The sequence below is a fragment of the Eleutherodactylus coqui genome, chromosome 4 (genome assembly GCF_035609145.1).
Source record: "Eleutherodactylus coqui strain aEleCoq1 chromosome 4, aEleCoq1.hap1, whole genome shotgun sequence".
NCBI classification, from domain to species: Eukaryota; Metazoa; Chordata; class Amphibia; order Anura; family Eleutherodactylidae; genus Eleutherodactylus; species Eleutherodactylus coqui.
This window is the reverse complement of record NC_089840.1, coordinates 252,430,931-252,443,474: the sequence shown is the minus strand read 5'-3', so window position 1 is coordinate 252,443,474 and position 12,544 is coordinate 252,430,931. Positions and strand designations below refer to the sequence as shown.

Below are 12,544 nucleotides of genomic sequence, written 5' to 3'. Positions count from 1 at the left end.
TCCGGGGGCAGGACGGGGCCGGGAGTGACAGACTTCACAGTAAAACATAAAGCAAGCAGCCATCCTTGGGAAAACATATCCATCCAATAACATTTTACGCCTCACACAGGAAAACTGGATGTTGTTGTAGAGACTACTGGACGTTAGTGCAATAAACACAGCGCTGCCACCCTGTATGATGGTATATAGGGAACCCACACAGCCACACGCCGCAGACTGTTCACATAGAAACAGGGATTTCTGTCATTCCAGGCATCTCCACTTTATCTCTGTTTTTCTACAGCTGTCAGTCTTACGGGCATGAGTGATGAAATAATCCTCCATGGCGCCACCTACTGGAAGCTAGCTACCCTATGAGTTAATATCAGGCCTTGCAACATGACTAAAACATGTAAGCCAAACCAGAATATCCATGCCTGAGGTTAGATGGCACTGAGGAATTTTATGCCACTTCCCCATCATACAAAAAAAAAACCAGCACTTTTTGATGTGGTCCCCAAGCCGCTGATACTCCAGCCTTGTGAACGCACCCATGCCCGCTAGTACCCACACAGAAGCCAGTCAATAGTGACACCTCCGGTTCCCAGGATATTTGAGTCAGCTGAGAGAACTAAAGTCCAACTTAACAGCAGTGTGACCAATGCCACTACTGCAAAACCTCCGGTAAGCTCCCTCGTCCCCACCACTATGGCGACTTCTCCGGCAGGTCCCCTATACTCGTTTATGCCTGTGGCCCCGGACGTCCATGAGGACCCGTAAACAGGATCCCTGTTCTTGTGATCAGTGGAAGGGTTAGTAGTTGGACCCCATCAATTAGACGTTTACCCACTATTCTGTGGATAGGCATTGTATGGCACTTTTAGTAAGGGGTGGTCTCAGGATATAAACCTACACACTGTGCTCAAATATTACCGCACAGTGTGATAAACTAATAATGCTACACAAAGTCTAAATAACACCAATATCGTTAATCTTTAGTTGGGGCGCAAGGCTGTTTAAGACGCCCCCTTCAGTAGGGGCAGCTGATGTGCCCCGTATGACTGCACAGCTCTACGGCCAGCCCAGATTCATACAACTTACATGCCTAGAACAGAAGGGGAGAAACGGGCTGAACATTCTGCTGTCAGTCTGCACTGAAGTCTACGAAGAGGGATGGATTCTGCCAAACACGCTACACGCATGTAACTAGGCTGGTATTCTCTCTCTGCAGCTATGAAATATAACACAGAATGCAACTCAGGATCAGTACAGGATAAGTAATGTATGTACACAGTGACTCCACCAGCAGAATAGAGAGTGCAGCTCTGGAGTATACTACAGGATGTGACTGGGGATCAGTACAGGATAAGTAATGTATGTACACAGTGACTCCACCAGCAGAATAGTGAGTGCAGCTCTGGAGTATAATACAGGATGTGACTGGGGATCAGTACAGGATAAGTAATGTATGTACACAGTGACTCCACCGGCAGAATAGTGAATGCAGCTCTGGGGTATAATACAGCATGTAACTCAGGATCAGTACAGGATAAGTAATGTATGTACACAGTGACTCCACCAGCAGAATAGTGAGTGCAGCTCTGGAGTATATATACATGATGTACATCAGGATCAGTACAGGATAAGTAATGTATGTACACAGTGACTCCACCAGCAGAATAGTGAGTGGAGCTCTGGAGTATAATACAGGATGTAACTCAGGATCAGTACAGGATAAGTAATATATATACACAGTGACTCCACCAGCAGAATAGGGAGTGCAGCTCTGGAGTATAATACAGGATGTAACTCAGGATCAGTACAGGATAAGTAATGTATGTACACAGTGACTCCACCAGCAGAATAGTGAGTGCAGCTCTGGAGTATATAATACAGGATGTAACTAGGGATCAGTACAGGATAAGTAATGTATGTACACAGTGACTCCACCAGCAGAATAGTGAGTGCAGCTCTGGAGTATAATACTGGATGTAACTCAGGATCAGTACAAAATGGGTTGTGAAATATATTTACAAACGTTACTCAACAGTTTGTGCTGAATATACCAGCAGATTAACTACAAGAGGAGCAACATGTTATATCATGACCCAAATACATTTATCCGTACTGCCAAAGAACAGTCGTGCATCAGATCAGAGAATCTATGCCCTTCCTCCATGCAGGCTCATGGTGTATACACAGTGATGGAAAGTTAACCATTTCAGGGAAGAGTTCACAGTCTCTCGTCATTTCTGGAAACAGAGGCATCAGGGTATTTGTACAGGAAGCGGTCGTTCCTGCGCTAGTCTGGGCAGGCGTTGGATGGTATGGAGTGGCAGCACACAGCATTGAGGGAGGAGGTATAATTTATCCTCCTGCCATTAGCAGGGAGCTTTCCCAGATGGTATCACTGTGTATTCAGCTCCACAATGACAGCAACTTCCTCCCAGGTCAGGGAAATCTTCCAACTCGAATTATAGGAGACAGGTAATTATCACCATCTCAGAACCAAAATCGTACCAGAACTGAGTGATTGGTCCGAATGCATGTCAACATGAAGATTATTACCTCTGTAGCGGAGCTATGGGGGCTCAACCCCCAATTATTAACATGGCGTCTACTTAAAGGAACATTACTGTTAATCAGCAGCCTATACAAGTGCAGAACTGCTAATAGTCCCACATACATGTATGGAAAGAGGTCGAGAGGCTCTCAGGACCGGAGAGGTGGGGGATAAAGCAGTGATTATTTAGTGATTGTTATAAAACTTAACCTTTTCATGACCAAGGGTCATTGATGCGCTTGCGTCCGAGTCACATTCTGCAGTTCTGGTATCGCCATTTTAAAAAAACCCGAAAGAACTCATTTCGAATGCCATATTTACGTGAGGGCTTGTTTTTCTCCTGGGATGATTGTACTATGTGGAAAAAAAACAAACAATCTAGCGTACCAAAAAATGTATCAAAAGGGTTTTAAAAATTGGTAAGTAGCACAAAATGGGGTAAATAGGAAAAACGCGACTGCACTGTTTTTGGTGGGTGGGAAGGGTTACGATGTTCATGGTGCAGTGAGAATGACAGGCTGCCTTTATTCTGCAGGTCAGTACAAATATAATGATGCCAAGTTTATATATGGTAATGCAAAAAAATAAATCGCTTTCTGTTACCAGCTTTTCACTTTCATAGCTTTTTAAAAAAAATTTTTGATGCCTGTGCTGTTTGAGGGCTCCTTTGTTCATGGGGCGACCTGTAGTGTTTGAGGGATCTGTGACTTTTAGGGCTTATTCACACGTCCGTATATCGGCTGGGTTTTCACGCCCGGCCGATATACCGTGTCCCTCTCTGCAGGGGGAGGAGCCGGGCCGGGAGCAGTGCACTGAGCTCCTGCCCCCTCTTTGCCTCCTCTCCACCCCCTCACCACTGTTTGCAATAGGAGGGACAGGGCGGAGCCAAGTTCCGCCCCATCCTGCCCCTCCCATTGCAAATAGTGGCGAGAGGCGGAAGCTCAGTGCACTGCTCCCGGCCCGGTCCGCCTCCTCCCCCTACAGAGAGGGACATCGTATATAGGCCGGGGGTGAAAACCTTGCCGATATACGGACGTCTGAATAAGCCCTTAGATTGCTTTTTATTCAATTTCTTCTTGGGGGTGAAGTGAACAAAAGAGCAGAATTCTGCCATCACTAACCTCACATGGTTATTTTAATAAATTGGAAGTTTTGGGATACAACAATATTAATTTTTAGCTTTTTTTAAATTTTTTTATGTGACTAGGAAACTTTTTTTTTAGCATAATATTTATTTTTAAAATTAAAAAAAATCTTTACTTATTTTTTAGCTTTTAACTCATAGGGGACTAGAACTTGTAATCACTCATGCAGTACAATGCAATACTATGGTATTGCATGATACCATGTTTTAAACAGGCATCCTATTAAAGATGTGTTACAGGCCAATATTATAGTGACCCTCCGAGCCTGGAGAAACAAGATGTCCGAGCCAATGCTCTGACCACCTGATACACACTATACATCAGTAGGCATCAGTAATCTAAGACACGACATGCTGATATGATTGGCCAGCATCGGTTAATCAAAGCAGATGTGTATCAGGTAGTCAAAAAAGCAGAGCGGCCATCTATGTTGCTCCATTGTCGCATTCACTTGGGCGACAAAATGGCACGATTTTGATGCGATGCGATAGCACGAGAAAACACATGTATGTGAAGCCCATGCTTTTCAATGGGTTCCTTCACATTAGCGATGTTTTCTCTAATGCTATCTTGCAAGCTTGTGTTTTGACATTCCTCTGTTATTCCGCCTGGAAATGTATTGCCCTTGTCAGCAGAGTGCGTTACTAAGGCTTTCCGTTCAGCGTCAGACTATGCGTGGACTCGTCCTATTGACAAAGGGGATTGGTAACATCCAGTTGTCAATTCAGTCATATTTCCAGGAGGAATTGCAGAGGAATAACAGAACCTTGATGTGTCCAGTGACTATGGGAGTTCAATTAAAGGGATATTTCCACCTCAGACATTATGAGATTAGATACTTTTTTTTCAGTTACGATATACTTTTATTAACTTTGGTATTAATTATCGCCTTCGACGTTATGAGAGCGCAACGACAGCAAGAGCGTTACATAGAGCGAGACAGCTACAAACAGCCAGAGCGATCTGTCAGAGATGTGACAGTTTTTTTATAATGTAACCCACCCATATTTTCTGCGCCATTACTATATTTCTTCCCCGCGGTTCGTATTATCTCGTTTACGAGAATTCCCTGTCAATAAATTTCTTATCTTCAGCCCGATTGCCTCCATTTTGCAGATTTGCGAACAGCAAGGGGTTAATCCAGTAAGTAGGCTGCTACCAATTATTCCCAATCTTGGTAAACCCGGCTTACTCCATGTTTATTTTACATTCTTTACCCCGTCCAACATGGAAATGCACAGCAGTCGGCTCAGGTTTCCAGCGAGCAGGCTAAGCCTAAACTAAACTCCTAATCCACAGCCACCCGAGTAAAAGGAAGGTTTGTCTGCCGTGGAGCTATCTGACATGCGTGGCCCAGCGGTGTAACGTTACACGTCTCGAGGGATGGCAAGTATGTACGGCCCATGTAGCGGGTTCGACTTGCTGAGCTGGAAGCAGATTTGTTCTGCTCCATTACAGTTAACAAAGTGGAGTTTGTTCCAAAAACTTCCTGGAGACCAAAAATATCCGAGATTCCCAAACAATCTGGACGGTCGTGTATCATTAGCGTTGTGCGCCGGATACTAAGGTTTCCGTTGCAAAACCACCATAAATGTCTTTGGATAGTGCCGCCATAGCGCCATATAGTCCATAGACAGCACCCAGATAAACTGTATACTCATTACCAAGAGATAGGATGTCTAGTTAGCGCCACTCACCCCTAAGGGGCTTCTATGAACATGGGAAATCTTGGGTTGCAGTGACCTCTAGTGGCCATTTAAAGAAAAATCTGCACCAAGGCTGTGCTTTGATTGGAGCTCAAGCGGTCACATGTGGTGAAGGTCCTAGAACTTTCTAGTAGAAGGATGCCAGCACTATGAAAGGGCGACGTCCGGCTGCATCACAGGAAAGAGGTCAGGGAAGTGTGCAAAAATCTGCAAGGAGACTGCTGCTGCTAAAGAGGAAGGTGGTAGGAGTCTAAAGCACCCAATGAGAGAGGGGCTGTCTGAAGAAGGTAGAGCATATTACACACACAGCTCTGCTACATTGTACATCTGTTTTTTATATGCTGTAGGACCTGTGATGATGTCACCAGGGGCGAAGCCATGTCATCACTATGGGCGGAGCATTAGAAGCACTCACATACATACTGACAAGTGGTTGTTAGTAGTTTGATTCATGCTCATTTCTTTGTTTGCAAACAAATACTGTATATTGTTCATATAGTATTATCTAGTTGCAACACCCGGCATCCACATGGTGCCATACGATAGCATACTTTGCCGATGTAGTGCCATACAATACTCACATAGAAAATGCCATACCTTGGTCATATAAATAGGAAACCTGTATTACTGGTGAATGCAGGCACTATTTAAGAGTTGCCAAAACTTAAAGTGACCAAAACTTAAAGTATGTGCACACCGATATGGGACGGATCTTTTCACATGGATCCTGCATCTAAAAACCACAGCAAAAATCGGCCACGGCTATGCAAGAGTATGGCTGTGAATCCCCATGTGGATTTAGCCCTTTTTAAATCGGCAAATCTGTATATGGAATTTATAATGCAGATTCCACTGTGGAATCCGAATCAAGAAGTGACATGCTTTTTTTTCTGCATGCGGGTTTGAAATATGACGCAGATTCCCACTGAAAGTAATGAGGTGCGGATTTGTCACAGATCTGATGTTGAATCGTTGAGTGAATTCTGCGTCAAATCTGTAGCAAAATCTGCCATGGGAACATATCCTTACACTAGCTGTTGCCATTCTCACCGTTCCACCAATGACCCATTACACCAGGTATTGCCATTCTCACCGTTCCACCAATGACCCATTACACCAGGTGTTGCCATTCTCACCGTTCCACCAATGACCCACTTCTATCTGAGCCCCTTTTCCTTATACCAACATGGCCGGGGCGCTGCTGTCAGTTGTCAGCCACTGTGCGTCAGTAGTCAGCCACTGAATGCTGCATTCAGATTGGCCGGTGCTACTCATGAGCACCACTGGCCAATCAGAGTACCCTGTGTTGAACAAGTGTACCAATGCACCAGTTTGCATGGGGTAATCTGAGATCCACCATGGAACGTGTTAGAAGATTGAAGAGGGGTTCAAAAAGAAGCGGATTGGTGGCAGACCTGGGAGAATGTATTTGACCTTCTATGATCCTTGGACTGATCTTGCCCCAGAACCGCAGGGTAGCTTTAAAAGAGATATTTCCATTTTATGCATTTATGGCACAACCACTGGTAGCTGAGGCATTAAGGTGGCTATTCCCATAGCTGTCCCACTTGTTCTGGTGCCCATGATAAGCACTTCTGCACACTATGTGAATTATGCCATCCACTGGTAGCAGCCGCTGTTAAAGCTAGTAATCTCTCATTAATCATACTAGCTTTGCTTTAAAGAAGGTTTTCGAGTTCTGAAGGTTCTCCCATTTGTAGGGACTTTAGGAACTGGAAAGAGCACACAAAGCAAGGCATCTAAAATCCAGGACTATCCTGCTGGATCTGGATAACTCTGGAGGTTTGCATTAAAGGGGTATTCCGGTTACATGAATGGGTGAAAACTGATAGATTGGGAGTCCAACCACTGGGACCCAAACCAATCCTGAGAACGGGGGTGGTCCCCTTTTCCCCCCATCCTCTTCATTTTTGGATGGCTTCTCTACTCCGTAGTGTAGTCACTAGAGATGACTGAGCACACTCGGTAAGGTGAGTTACTCGTGCGAGCATCGCTCTTCTCGAGTAACTGCCTTTCCATCTGAGCGTGCTCGAGGGGGGCGGCGGGGGAGAGTGTGGGGGAAGAGAGATCTCTCTCTCTCTACCCCCCGCCGCCCATCCGAGCATGCTCGGACGAGAAGGCAGTTACTCGAGAAGAGCGATGCTCACTCGAGTAACTCACCTTACCGAGCGTGCTCGCTCATCTCTAGAAGGCACTGAACGGTGCACAGGTCAAGCATGCACAGCCACCGCTTTATTAATTTCAGTGGAGCTTACAGGAATAGCTGAGTGCTTTGTACTTGGCCATCTCTGACAGCCCCAGTGAAAATGGGACCTCTGTTCTCGGAAGCAGTGGGGGTCCCAGGAGTCAGACCCCCACAATCTATCAGTTTCTAAAAAAAAAAACAAAAACATGAAATGTGAGGGGACATTTAAGAAGGCTTTGCAGCTTTGCACCAGAAAACGGACTAGCAAAAGTTGTGAAATTCGGTGCAAGGACCGCTTGCGCAAAAATGTTGCAACTTTTCCTTTCGCTGCGACAACGTTGTCACTTTCTGGGAAAGTGGGTGTGTCTGTTGAAGGGGTGTGGTCGACCCAGAATGACAGATGTATAATTTATGTCAGAGAGTGACGTAAATTATACCAGAAATGTACGCCTGGTCGGGACTAAGCGTATATTTCTGTGAAGGCGCACGGAGCTCCATTTAATACATGAAGAGGCGTCTATTGTGCACTGGGGGAAACTATACAAAGACCGGCATTGGGGATACTTGGCTTATAGGACACCATGGGGGGAAGCACAAGTTGATGCTGTTAGACCCCTGGAGACTGATAGCTGAGCAACTTAAACTTAAAGGGGTTGTCCCGCGAAACAAAGTTGGGGTATACACTTCTGTATGGCCATATTAATGCACTTTGTAATGTACATTGTGCATTAATTATGAGCCATACAGAAGTTATTCACTTACCTGTTCCGTTGCTGGCGTCCTCGTCTCCATGGTGCCGTCTAATTTTCAGCGTCTAATCGCCCGATTAGACGCGCTTGCGCAGTCCGGTCTTCTTTCTTCTGAATGGGGCCGCTCGTGCCGGAGAGCTGCTCCTCGTAGCTCCGCCCCGTCACGTGTGCCGATTCCAGCCAATCAGGAGGCTGGAATCGGCAATGGACCGCACAGAAGACCTGCGGTCCACCGAGGGTGAAGATCCCGGCGGCCATCTTCACAAGGTAAGTAAGAAGTCACCGGAGCGCGGGGATTCGGGTAAGCACTATCCGTTTTTTTTTTTCAACACATGCATCGGGTTTGTCTCGCGCCGAACGGGGGGGCTATTGAAAAAAAAAAAAAAACCGTTTCGGCGCGGGACAACCCCTTTAAGTTGGCCTTAGTCGTGCTACAGAATGAAGACAAGGACCTACCCAGATTATTGGCGGGATATCTTTTGCGCAGTCGCTCGGTCAATTTGGATACTTTACTTTTGATCGCATCATTTCTGCTGAGGAAGCCGTTGTCCTGCATGTTCAGTTCATACTCAGACGGGCACTGGGACACATCATCATCCTCCTGGAAAAGTGACACGGACCCGGTTATAAATCCAATCATTGTGATATATTAAATGGGCCTCATTTGTCAAAACTGTCTCAACAGTGAAGACCGTCCTTGTTGCCCACAACGTCCAATCAGAGCTCAGCTTTCATTTTACTTGAGAAGTTTGAGATAAATGAAAGCTAAACTCTAATTGGTTGTTGTGGGCAACAAGGACAGTCTCCATTGTTGACCGTTTTAATAAATGAGGCCCATTGTCTTTAGGTTACTTTTGTTTCATGCTGTACTGAAGGAAGTGCAGCCACCAATTAATTGGTCCATAATTACAGTTTGAGAAGTTAAAATAGTGCATTATGATACATTTTTAAAGGGGCTCTCCACTTTGAAAATCTCTACTTGTTAGGAGGGTCCCTTGATGATAATCTGATCATAAAAAGGCCCACTTTCCCCTGCTGGTACCGTCAGCGATCGGATGTAATCTGTAGGGAAAACTGACAGTAACTGTTTAATTTCTCTGCAGCACCACTACAGGGGAAGTTATGTATTACACAATGCCCATTCATACCAATGGGTTGTCAGTGTAATACAGGACAAGACAGGTCCTCCGCAGCGAGAGATGCTCTTTATAGCAGTTCTTGCCAGGAAATGAGAATTCTGAGCAGAGGAGCCATCTATTAAAGGGGCTTTCTGATTAACACATTAATACCTTATTCCCAGTATAGAGAATAAATGTCTGATCACTCGGCATCCGACTGCTGGGACCTCAGTGATCCCGGGTCCGGTGTACTCAGATGACCCATGTGAATGGTGTGGTAGTGCACATGCATAAGCATCATTACTATTGCCTTCTATGGATGGAGGATGATTGCTGAGTGCATCGATCTCTGCCTGTGTCACAGAAGTGAATGGAGCTACAGATGAGCATACACACTGGAGCATTTGGGGTGCGCCAGTCTCAGGATCAGTGGGGTCTCAGCAGTCAGACCACCAGTAATCAGACTTTTATCTTCTATCCGATGGATAGGGGATAAGAGTATTGAATGGAAAAACCCTTTCGCTCAAAATTCCTTAAAGAGGTTGTACCAAAATATATATTTATCACCTATGGAAAGGTAATAAACAAGTCTGATTAGTGAGGGTCTCACCGCTGAGACCCAATCGGTGGACATCGACTGCACATTGAGTGGAGAAGCGGATGCACATGCGTGGTGCTGCTCCATTCATCTGCTACGAGACTGCCGAAGACAGCTAAGTACATGTCTTTGGCTATTTCTGTCAGCCCCAATGAAATGAATGGAGCGGTGCAGTGCATGTGCATTCCTTGCTCCCCTCAATCTCCACATCACTGGAGGTAAATTCAGTGAGCCCACAGTGAGAAGAAATAGGACCCTTTTTTCAGGATCGGAAGGAGTCTCATCAGTGAGATCTCCACCAATTAGACTTTATCCACTATACTATGGATAAGTTATAAAAGTCTACTTTGGTACAAAACCTTTAAGAAAGTATCTGAAAATTGATTTGCTATACTAAACTTAGATACTCAATCTGACAATTCTTCTATTAGCATTCTTGTTTGGTATCTGCTTATGGAGCTCCACCCTCCATAGACATTACTGGGCATATTCGGCTGAACCGAACACTTGGCATCCTTCATATTGGGGAAAGCTACAGAAGAATCAGCGGAAGGGTTTGTTTGGCCACCATTAGCTATTCTGGCATAGATACTCTTTGCAGCCTTTGGTCCTATTTTTGGGGAATATTAAAAGTTCTTGAATACAGTTGAGCAAAAACATTGTCTCAAATTCAGATCTTTACAATGACAATAGTCTCAGGTTACCAATTAGACAGCAACATTTCAAGATGGCATCTTTGCCATTTCTCCCCCAGCTATCAGTTCAAGAAAAGCACTTGCACAACATGCATCAGGTCTGATAGTGACATCACCTGAGGAAGAGAATGAGAAAAGTCTTTGGGGAGGAGACCGTGTAACAGATCGGCTGTCTCGGCAAGTTCTCTCTGTGCTACATGTCCACCACTCACCATGCTCATCAGCTGTTGCTCCTTTCTCAAGCAGCATGGACAAAAGAGAAGATAATTAAGAACCAACCCTTCTGGAGAGAAATCTCATAAAAATGAACCCGTTGGAGAAACTCAGACCCGGTATCTACCCATTTTTTCTCCTCTCAGTGCAAATAAATAGCAAGACATTTGCACCAGATTCTCCTTGCTAAGATCTAGTTGGTAGGGTGTCTTTAGGATAATGCTATTGGGTGGGGATTCAAAACTGTTCTCCTCTTGAAGGAAGAAATCTTCTGCCTAGTGCCACCTATAGGTAGCTACCCTGCGAATCAATGCCAAACTTTCCGAAAGCCAGTCTACAATGTGCCTCATACAGCAGACTAAATCTTTACTGTATACTGATGAGGAGCAATGACTCGAAAACCATGTGGTCTACATCTGGAGGTCTCTGGTTTGACTGATAAGGAGCCTTTAAACATGACTTGGGTTAGGGATATGTTCCCTCGTGTTAGATTCACTGCAGACCTACAGCGTAGCCACCTATAGTGGGCACTGGAGAGATGATTTTCCCTCTACTGGAGCATTATTTTGCAGATTTTCCCTCCCAGGGATCATGGTCCCTACCAGCTAGATCTCCACAAGCAGAACAGTATCTTCCAAGCACCACCATTTTAAACATCTCCCTCTATCTTGAAGCTTCTTTTCACATCACACAATCATCCACATTACAGTCCATGGTAGTAGCTGCTATCAAAATGTAAGGATTTTGCTTTGCCAAATATCAACTGTGTGAATGCAGAAGGAGTGGAAGAAGAATGTCCAATTTTCATTCATGATGCTGAACCTACACTACATCACACCTTATTGGAGAAAGATGGCCTTCAATGACCATTCTAAGGCTGCAACAAGATGCAACTGGTGAAACCTTTCATTTCAATATGTTATTGTTATTATGTGCCATCGAGTTGACTTTGACCTTTGAGACTACATCAAAGAGTGTCTCGAAGATTCTGGTCTTCGGTTTGATTCTTCAGGTTTCTCAATGGGGTAATTACAGTTTCAATACAATGCTACAGATCTTCCAAATATATTGGTCTTCTCTAATGATCTGGGTTTTCTTCTTAGAAGTCCTTGAAAGGGGTTCATCTGGGACTACAATACTGATGGCCTATCCTTAGACCATCAATATCAGATTGGTGGAGGGAACAATCAGCTGACTAAAGAGGCCATGGCACTCTAGATACTATTAAAAGTGCAGAGCTTTCCTGGTAAACAATGAGGAGAACATGGCCCCTTCAGTCAGTTGTTTGGTCAGTGGTGCTAGGAATCGAACCCTCAGAGATCTGTAATTGATGGGCTTTCCTAAGCATTGGCCATCAATACTGTAATCCCAGACAACTCATTTGAAGCCTCTGTTTGGTGATCTGTGCTCTAAAATGTTGCTTCATTTGGTCAAGAATATAGCTGGTTTCTGCCAAGGTTGAAAGACATCAGTACTTCTGGGTGGATTTTTTCTTGTCCAACTTCCACATACATAAAAACGATTCAACACAAACACAACGACCTGAAGAAATCAGATCTTCTCGGTCTAAAG

General features: G+C 44.8%; 1 protein-coding gene across 3 annotated transcripts in view; it reads right to left on the bottom strand.

Moving 5' to 3' along the window:
• The window catches only part of ZFYVE27 (zinc finger FYVE-type containing 27), an 87,472-nt gene that overhangs the window by 27,674 nt on the left and 47,254 nt on the right, over positions 1–12,544 (bottom strand). For 2 of the 3 annotated variants that reach the window (XM_066601090.1, XM_066601089.1), the window contains exons 9-10: positions 10,876–10,992; positions 8,805–8,949 (exon numbers count right to left, since the gene is read on the bottom strand). In XM_066601090.1, coding sequence (XP_066457187.1) covers positions 8,805–8,949; positions 10,876–10,992 — 262 coding nt within the window. The remainder of the gene's footprint in view (positions 1–8,804; positions 8,950–10,875; positions 10,993–12,544) is intronic. The other variant, XM_066601091.1, reaches the window with a different exon arrangement.